Source organism: Cherax quadricarinatus, chromosome 73 (assembly GCF_038502225.1).
Source record: "Cherax quadricarinatus isolate ZL_2023a chromosome 73, ASM3850222v1, whole genome shotgun sequence".
Taxonomy (NCBI): Eukaryota; Metazoa; Arthropoda; class Malacostraca; order Decapoda; family Parastacidae; genus Cherax; species Cherax quadricarinatus.
Genome location: NC_091364.1, coordinates 19,429,248 through 19,439,663, shown reverse-complemented (window position 1 = coordinate 19,439,663; position 10,416 = coordinate 19,429,248). Strand labels below are relative to the sequence as shown.

Here is a 10,416-nt window from a genome sequence, read left to right as displayed (position 1 = left end):
ACTGCATAAGTCACTGTCTTGTTATTCTCGCGAAGACTTCAAGAGATTGTGACTCGATGTAAAATATTGATAAGTGTTAAGACACAGTGGGTGCTTATTGTTGTACAGTCTGGCCTCGCTTTACAGCGCTTCGTTTTACGGCGTTTCGCTGATGAAGTGGTTTTCACTTATACCCATTCTTCATTGATTTAGACTTCCTACAATAAATGTATTCATCACTCACTGTAAGCAAAGGGCAAAAATATTATATTTAATATGTGTACTGTATATATATTTTTAGGGCCCAGCTCTATTACTCATATAATATACGATAGCACAAACATGTTATCAGGCGTTTATGAGCATGTGAAAGTGAGGAAAAAAAGTTAAAAAGGCGTTTCACTTTACGGCGGTAGACTGCAACATAACCTGCTGTATAAGTGGGGCCCTTCTGTATATTCAAACTTCATTACAAGAAAATTTAATACATACAAAGATATTTTGATAAAATGTTTATTAATATTAAAAATTTTTAGAAGAACTTAATAGATACAAATAAGCTGAAATAAATTTCTGTAATAAATCATCATATTCTCTCTTACAAAATGTCAAAACTTTAATTCTACGAACTATAGAATGGTAGTGAAGAGAAGCACATTTCTTCGCCTTAAATTTCATATTTTATCGATTCTTTATTGTTTTTAGAAATTTCTTTGAAGGTTTCGAGGAAAGAATATATCACAGCAGCTCCAGAACAAAGTGGAGACTTCTCTGTATCACCTCCAAAATATGCTGCTATACAACCATCACGAACCGTATTGTTATCTTGTATACACATCCGCTGGAACACGGACTGGATCTTTTCCAGCAGAGTTTTTTTTCTCCAACTAAGGTTCTTTTTTGTTTCTTCCAGTTCCAGGAAAAATGCATTTTTGAGTGAAAATCCCCCAGGAGGCTTAATACGGAATTGTCTAGCATCCCAGTAAGTAAACTGTTTTTTTATCTGTCTTGGTACCCAGCCTTCCACCTTGAGGGAAGCCAACACCATTTTGCAGGCCAGAAATACCAGGCGATGGTCCTCTGGCAGCGTTTTCATGATATGATTCTCAGCAATAGCGAAAGAAAATCTCCATTCATTCTCTCCAATTGAGTTGAGAAACACATTGTTGATATTTGGGCTTAAGAGCTTTGGTTTTGAGAGATTATCTGGCCACTTTGCTCGTATAGTGAGAACAATGTCGATATCCACCAACAAAAGTGGGTATTGCCTGCCTGACCACGTTAAACTTAAACCAACGCCTACCTGTGTTTTCTTCAAACCCGGTAAAACGGGGGCAAGTTGTTTATTCTCAAAATTCATATTAATGAGACATTGTTTTACCTCATCATAAAATGTGTCTTGTATATATGATCTGTGAATCAGGTATTTCTTACCCTCGTTATTGGCAGATACAATGATATTTCTTAAAGAATATTTCTCATTTGAGTCTTCTAGTTTTAAAGAAAAATCTCCATCAGAAAGACAACTTATTCTCTTCAGTGTAATGTTTACATCATATTCGTCTGGACAGTAAAGACGAACATTGTCTGAGGAGCTGCCGAGTAATTGTAGTTCACCTTCGAACAACGTATTTCTCTTAACTACTTCATTGTGGATCTCCGTCAACAGCTGCTGAACGGCTTGTTTAACCTCCCTAGTTTCTCCCTCTGTAAAGTTTACGTGAGCTTCTTTCACTGTTTCACGTATTCCTTTGCTTTGCCATATTTCTTTGAGGTGTTCAAGGTGAAGTTTTATTAACATTTCCTCCGTGTTTTGCTCTTGTAACTTGTTTGTATGACATTTCTCAATATTTAACTTATACTGGCTCATGTAGGTTTTGAAATCTTCCCAAACAGATTCAGGAGAGCGACCCATGATATTCTTTTCCTTCTGAACCTCTTGTACGTTTAGGAATTCCCCCATTGTTCGGTGGCCCATCATGTAGGCATAGTGTGCTGGAGTATTGCCACACTTGTCCTTGACAGTGCAAGATGCTCCCAAGCTGAGAAGGTAGGTTACGGCAGACATGTTGTTCCTTGCTGCAGCGTGATGCAGCGGCTTCGTCTGACACACACAATTAACTTCACTGTTGCCGTCCACATATGCGACACTCACTATGAGATGCATGAAAACAGGAAAGTTTTCTTCACTGCACAAGATAAGAGCTTTTCTAGTTAAACTGTCAATGTGATCAAAAGATTGATCACTGAACCTTTCGATCTTTGTAGACTGAAAGAATTTCTTCAAAACATCAACAAATCCTACGAATATGTCTTCATAATAGGATCGCCTATATGAAGTATCTAATTTACGGGCCACATTGTCAAGCCAGTCATGATGATTTGATGAAGAAACATAAGGTCTTGAATCATTTACCAGACAACTGAATATGGGTTTCCAGAGTAACTTTGGGTCCTTTGCTTCATGTATAAGGAAGAGAACAATAAACAGTAAAATTAAGTTCCTTAAGTCTTCTTGCTGAGATTTATTTTTCATCTTCATCTGCAGGTTGTCCAAACAACGATATTCTCTCGCTACACAGTTCTGTGTTGATAAAAGAAAACACTGTTAATGCCAAATATTGAAAACCAATAAAAACACTACTACAACACAATAATATAACAATTACTTCCAATACTTCTGTTAATTCTGCTATCACCATTACTACTACAACAATTACTATTACTAAAGTTACTACTAGTACAACAACAACTACTACTACTACTACTACTACTGCTACTACTACTACTACTACTACTACTACTACTACTACTACTACTACTACTACTACTACTACTACTCCTTCAATTTGTGTTACAACAGGTGGGTGCATATACTAACATCAGTACGGGAGTTTATTGACTCGACCATAAAGCGTCACACATACAGAGTGGTTCATTTTATTTATTATGTACTTCTTACATTACTACTTCTAATACTAGCAGTAACACTAGCAGCAGCAGTAACACTAGCAGCAGTAACACTAGCAGCAGTAGTAACACTAGCAGCAGTAGTAACACTAGCAGCAGTAATAACACTAGCAGCAGTAGTAACACTAGCAGCAGTAGTAACACCAGCAGCAGTAGTAACACTAGCAGCAGTAGTAACACTAGCAGCAGTAATAACACTAGCAGCAGTAGTAACACTAGCAGCAGTAGTAACACTAGCAGCAGTAGTAACACTAGCAGCAGTAATAACACTAGCAGCAGTAGTAACACTAGCAGCAGTAATAACACTAGCAGCAGTAGTAACACTAGCAGCAGTAGTAACACCAGCAGCAGTAGTAACACTAGCAGCAGTAGTAACACTAGCAGCAGTAATAACACTAGCAGCAGTAGTAACACTAGCAGCAGTAATAACACTAGCAGCAGTAGTAACACTAGCAACAGAAGTAACACTAGCAGCAGTAATAACACTAGCAGCAGTAGTAACACTAGCAGCAGTAATAACACTAGCAGCAGTAGTAACACTAGCAGCAGTAATAACACTAGCAGCAGTAGTAACACTAGCAGCAGTAGTAACACCAGCAGCAGTAGTAACACTAGCAGCAGTAGTAACACTAGCAGCAGTAGTAACACTAGCAGCAGTAGTAACACTAGCAGCAGTAGTAACACCAGCAGCAGTAGTAACACTAGCAGCAGTAGTAACACTAGCAGCAGTAGTAACACTAGCAGCAGTAGTAACACCAGCAGCAGTAGTAACACCAGCAGCAGTAGTAACACTAGCAACAGTAGTAACACTAGCAGCAGTAGTAACACTAGCAGCAGTAGTAACACTAGCAGCAGCAGTAACACTAGCAGCAGTAGTAACACTAGCAGCAGTAATAACACTAGCAGCAGTAGTAACACTAGCAGCAGTAGTAACACCAGCAGCAGTAGTAACACTAGCAGCAGTAATAACACCAGCAGCAGTAGTAACACTAGCAGCAGTAGTAGTAACACTAGCAGCAGTAGTAACACTAGCAGCAGTAGTAACACTAGCAGCAGTAGTAGTAACACTAGCAGCAGTAGTAACACCAGCAGTAGTAGTAACACTAGCAGCAGTAGTAGTAACACTAGCAGCAGTAGTAACACTAGCAGCAGTAGTAGTAACACTAGCAGCAGTAGTAACACTAGCAGTAGTAGTAACACTAGCAGCAGTAGTAGTAACACTAGCAGCAGTAGTAACACTAGCAGCAGTAGTAACACTAGCAGCAGTAGTAACACTAGCAGCAGTAGTAGTAACACTAGCAGCAGTAGTAACACTAGCAGCAGTAGTAACACCAGCAGCAGTAGTAACACTAGCAACAGTAGTAGTAACACTAGCAGCAGTAGTAACACTAGCAGCAGTAGTGACACTAGCAGCAGTAGTAACACTAGCAGTAGTAATAACACTAGCAGCAGTAGTAACACTAGCAGCAGTAGTAACACTAGCAGCAGTAGTAACACTAGCAGCAGTAATAACGCTAGCAGCAGTAGTAACACTAGCAGCAGTAGTAACACTAGCAGCAGAAGTAACACTAGCAGCATTAATAACACTAGCAGCAGTAGTAGTAACACTAGCAGCAGTAGTAACACTAGCAGCAGCAGTAACACTAGCAGCAGTAGTAACACTTGCAGCAGTAGTAACACTAGCAGCAGTAGTAACACTAGCATCAGTAGTAACACTAGCAGCAGTAGTAACACTAGCAGCAGTAGTAACACTAGCAGCAGTAGTAACACTAGCAGCAGAAGTAACACTAACAGCAGTAGTAACACTAGCAGCAGTAGTAACAATAGCAGCAGTAGTAACACTAGCAGCAGTAGTAACACTAGCAGCAGCAGTAACACTAGCAGCAGTAGTAACACTAGCAGCAGTAGTAACACTAGCAGCAGTAGTAACACTAGCAGCATTAGTAACACTAGCAGCAGTAGTAACACTAGCACCAGTAGTAACACTAGCAGCAGTAGTAACACTAGCAGCAGTAGTATCACTAGTAGCAGTAGTAACACTAGCAGCAGTAGTAACACTAGCAGCAGTAATAACACTAGCAGCAGTAGTAACACTAGCAGCAGTAGTAACACTAGCAGCAGTAATAACACTAGCAGCAGTAGCAACACTAGCAGCAGTAGTAACACTAGCAGCAGTAGCAACAATAGCACAGTAGTAACACTAGCAGCAGTAGTAACACTAGCAGCAGTAGTAACACTAGCAGCAGTAGCAACACTAGCAGCAGTAGTAACACTAGCAGCAGTAGTAACACTAGCAGCAGTAATAACACTAGCAGCAGTAGTAACACTAGCAGCAGTAGTAACACTAGCAGCAGTAGTAACACTAGCAGCAGTAGTAACACTAGCAGCAGTAGTAACACTAGCAGCAGTAGTAACACTAGCAGCAGTAATAACACTAGCAGCAGTAGTAACACTAGCAGCAGCAGTAACACTAGCAACAGTAGTAACACTAGCAACAGTAGTAACACTAGCAGCAGTAGTAACACTAGCAACAGTAGTAACACTAGCAGTAGCAGTAACACTAGGAGCAGCAGTAACACTAGCAGCAGTAGTAACACTAGCAGCAGTAGTGACACTAGCAGCAGTAATAACACTAGCAGCAGTAGTAACACTAGCAGCAGCAGTAACACTAGCAGCAGTAGTAACACTAGCAGCAGTAGTAACACTAGCAGCAGTAGTAACACTAGCAGCAGTAGTAACACTAGCAGCAGTAGTAACACTGGCAGCAGTAATAACACTAGCAGAAGTAGTAACACTAGCAGCAGTATTAACACTAGCAGCAGTAGTAACACTAGCAGCAGTAGTAACACTAGCAGCAGTAGTAACACTAGCAGCAGTAGTAACACTAGCAGCAGTAGTAACACTAGCAGCAGTAATAACACTAGCAGCAGTAGTAACACTAGCAGCAGCAGTAACACTAGCAACAGTAGTAACACTAGCAGTAGCAGTAACACTAGCAGCAGTAGTAACACTAGCAACAGTAGTAACACTAGCAGCAGCAGTAACACTAGCAACAGCAGTAACACTAGCAGCAGTAGTAACACTAGCAGCAGTAGTGACACTAGCAGCAGTAATAACACTAGCAGCAGTAGTAACACTAGCAGCAGCAGTAACACTAGCAGCAGTAGTAACACTAGCAGCAGTAATAACACTAGCAGCAGTAGTAACACTAGCAGCAGCAGTAACACTAGCAGCAGCAGTAACACTAGCAGCAGTAGTAACACTAGCAGCAGTAGTAACACTAGCAGCAGCAGTAACACTAGCAGCAGTAGTAACACTAGCAGCAGTAGTAACACTTGGAGTAGTAGTAACACTAGCAGCAGTAGTAACACTAGCAGCAGTAGTAACACTAGCAGCATTAGTAACACTAGCAGCAGTAGTAACACTAGCAGCAGTAGTAACACTAGCAGCAGTAGTAATACTAGCAGCAGTAGTAACACTAGCAGCAGCAGTAACACTAGCAGCAGTAGTAACACTAGCAGCAGCAGTAACACTAGCAGCAGTAGTAACACTAGCAGCAGTAGTAACCCTAGGAGTAGTAGTAACACTAGCAGCAGTAGTAACACTAGCAGCATTAGTAACACTAGCAGCAGTAGTAACACTAGCAGCAGTAGTAACACTAGCAGCAGTAGTAACACTAGCAGCAGTAGTAACACTAGCAGCAGTAGTAACACTAGCAGCAGTAATAACACTAGCAGCAGTAGTAACACTAGCAGCAGCAGTAACACTAGCTACAGTAGTAACACTAGCAACAGTAGTAACACTAGCAGCAGTAGTAACTCTAGCAACAGTAGTAACACTAGCAGCAGCAGTAACACTAGCAGCAGCAGTAACACTAGCAGCAGTAGTAACACTAGCAGCAGTAGTGACACTAGCAGCAGTAATAACACTAGCAGCAGTAGTAACACTAGCAGCAGCAGTAATACTAGCAGCAGTAGTAACACTAGCAGCAGTAGTAACACTAGCAGCAGTAGTAACACTAGCAGCAGTAGTAACACTAGCATCAGTAGTAACACTAGCAGCAGTAATAACACTAGCAGCAGTAGTAACACTAGCAGCAGTAGTAACACTAGCAGCAGTAGTAACACTAGCAGCAGTAGTAACACTAGCAGCAGTAGTAACACTAGCAGCAGTAGTAACACTAGCAGTGTTGCAACCCCTGAATGGGTTACAATGATTATTATGTATATATATAATGTATATTATCTTTTCATATAATTTTATATTGCTTATATTTACGATAATAGCTAAATCGTAAATGTATGACTTTATATTATTATTTGACTTTTATATTGTTATTTAGCTTCTGTTGTTAGGATGTATATAAAATGTGCTCAGTTAGTCTTGATTGTCAAACTACTGTAATTATCGCTTGTCGCTCGTTATACTGCTGGCTTCTGAGCTGCAGTTGTCCACGTAGCTATCACGTGATCGAGGGGGGGGTGTCCTCACCTCTCGTGAAGTTTTCAGTCTGCTGGAGACTCGCTTGCTGGTTGGACAGATTGTCTGTCTCATTATTCTTGTTAGTTCTGTAGAACTTTGTTCTCAGAACATTGTATAGACTTTGTGATTTTCGACGTTGTACTGAGGTTGTGTGTCACATTGACACTCTGAACATCTCAGGTCCTTAGCTATAGCTTCTGACCTAATTTTGTACTGGTTCCTGTGTATTGTCACAGTCACAGTTAACCTATGCTGAACATAGATTCAGTATTATGGGAGGGTTGTAACTTTAGTGGAGGATCTGCTGATGGTCCCTACTTAGTGTCGTTATATTATTTCCCAGTTCCTGATTCTGTGTCGCAGTCGCTTGATATTGCATTGCTATTGGGCTTAGCATTCTTTGTTGTTCAAGCAGACTGTTCGGGTAGCCAGTCGGTCAAGAAGTTAGTTTATTTGAGGACTTTGTCAGTCACTTGTTTAAGTCTTATTCGAGTCTTGAGACATAGCTAACTACTTAAGAGCACTTACACGCATACACACACTTGTACATATTTGTAATATCTTATTAAATGTTAATGTACCTGACGGTACTTAAGAATTATAAATGTGATATGTGCTTTCAGCACAATAATATTGAACTCGAGAGATTGATTTTATTTTGATTGCTGTAATTTAATTTACTTTGATAATATACCTCTAGACAACTTATATACTTAATAAATTTATTAAATTTTAATTTCTCTAGTTAGTAGCCTACCAGTTGTAATCCTAAAGCACTATTGAACCATACTGAATTTTAATGGATAATTGGACAAGGATACTGACTACTTGTTACGAAAACCCAGTAACAGGCTGGATGCTAGAAGGGCAGTCCTTTCTAGTATTCACTGGAGATCTCTAAGCTTTTAGAATCGCGTTTTTTGGTAACAAATGGGGGCCTGTCCGGGAGGCTCTTGATCCAAGGTGTTGGAGAAATTGTCCAGTTTGACATACTAGTACTTCTATGATCAAACACTTTGAGTACTTTCCTAATCTGAAGACTTTGAGTTTAGTCTTGTACAACATACCAGGTGGATGTATGTACCTGACTGAGTCTCTTGATCCAAGGAGATGGAAATACTGTTTATGAGTTCTAGCTCTAAGACAACCAACACTAAAATTCCTATTAGGATTATAGTTTCCCATAATCACTCTCTCGTAGTACAATTATTTTCGTGATGTATGCCGAAGTGAAACAGTTAATTGATACTCTGACTTTGAGTTAAGTACATTAAAACTTCAGACGTGTTGGCGAGTAGCCAAGTATCTCGGTGTGACGTATAACAGGAATTACACCGCTGAAACTGTCAGAGCATTAATTAAAGATATATTGTTTCCTGCTCATACAAAGATGTCTGATTATGATTCAGATTCAGAAAGCCTAGTGTCACAATTAGGAAGTATGACTCTATTTGATGAAGAAAGAGCAACTAGAGCAGAAGTGAGCCTAGTGTCCGAGCCTAGTGTAGCTCAGTTCTCGCTCGCTCCTTCCTTCACTGACACTATAGTACAGAGTATAGCTGGTATGACACAGCCTAATACTAGTACAGTGTATGCTACACCTGTATCTACTTATCCTAGACCAGATCTAGACTCTCTAGAGACGGCTGGACGAAGTGTCCGACCTAAGGACCGTCCAGACCATGTTAATTTCCCTACTCCTCCATTACCCACTGGTCCTATCTCTCAGGAACAGTTTGAGAGGTTGGAACGCCTCATTATGTTGCAGACTGCACAAATTGAGGCACAGAGGAGATTGAACGAAGAAGATTTCCAAAGAGAAAATGTTCGTCTGTTAAGACAACAGACTGATAGATCACAGGACACATTTAATGTGCAGAAAGCTGCATCCATGGTTCCTAAGTTTTTTGAAAGTGACTTAGACACATATTTTGATGTGTTTGAGAACCAGGCACGTGCTATGAACTGGCCACGTAAGCACTGGGCAACATTGCTGCATACAGCGTTGACGGGAAGAGCTCAAACGTGTTCTGCAGCCTTACCATTTGCCAAGTACATTAGTTATGACGCTGTCAAACAAACTATTCTAGAGACGTATAATTTGTTACCTGTAAGTTATCAAAGAGCATTTCGTACGTTACAACGAAGACAAGATCAAACTTGTGTAGAGTTTGTTCGTGAGAAAAAAGTTGCATTTGAGAGATGGTCTAGAGCTGCCAAGTGTACCAACTACGACAGCCTTGTTCAGTTGTTACTACACGAAGAGTTTAACAACTGTATGCCTGCTGACATACAAGAATATCTGATCGATCATACTACCTCGGATATTCTGGAAACTGCAGCCTTAGCAGACAATTATGAAATTTCTCACAAACTTGTACGTACTAAAACACAGAGAAACAAGGTTACTAAAAATTGTCCTAGAAGTTGGCAACCTAAATCAGCTGCTCATTGCCGGCCTGATGTACCTGCTACTGTAACTTCTCGTACCTTTACCAGGAAAACTCACAATCCTGAATCTGTCTCTGTGGCTAGACAGAAATCTGGTATCGAGAAGAAGAAAGTTAAATGTACCTATTGTAACAGAAAAGGACATACTAGAGAGTATTGCTATAAGTTAGAAAGAGATACGAGAAACAGTCGTGCGGCTGGCGCCCCCACTCAAGTCGTATCCTCTTCCGTTCAACAAAGGCACCAAAATCCTAGCAATTCCTCTTATCCTACTGTTTAAGATAATGTTACTCAGGATAGATGACTAGCGTCAGAAAGTGTATCTGACGAAAAGATTCGTTCAGCGATGAGTCCTTACTTTTCGAGAGATAAAGTAGGATTTGACGAATCACATCTAACTGAGATAATTTCTTTCAGAGACACTGGCAGTTATCTCACGTTATTAAGAGAAGATGTACTGCCCATAACTGACGATACCTATTGCAAGATAGATGTATTGTTAGAAGCCTATGGAGGGGCTGTTATAAAAGTGCC

At 40.3% G+C, this 10,416-nt stretch overlaps 1 protein-coding gene across 2 annotated transcripts in view; it reads right to left on the bottom strand.

Moving 5' to 3' along the window:
- Positions 1 to 478: 478 nt before the first annotated feature.
- LOC128701090 (uncharacterized) overlaps positions 479 to 10,416 on the bottom strand; it is a 99,837-nt gene continuing 89,899 nt past the window's right edge. For both annotated transcript variants that reach the window (XM_070100628.1, XM_070100630.1), the window contains exon 5: positions 479 to 2,563. In XM_070100628.1, the coding sequence (XP_069956729.1) occupies positions 647 to 2,563 (1,917 nt within the window). In that variant the 3' untranslated portion in view covers positions 479 to 646. The remainder of the gene's footprint in view (positions 2,564 to 10,416) is intronic.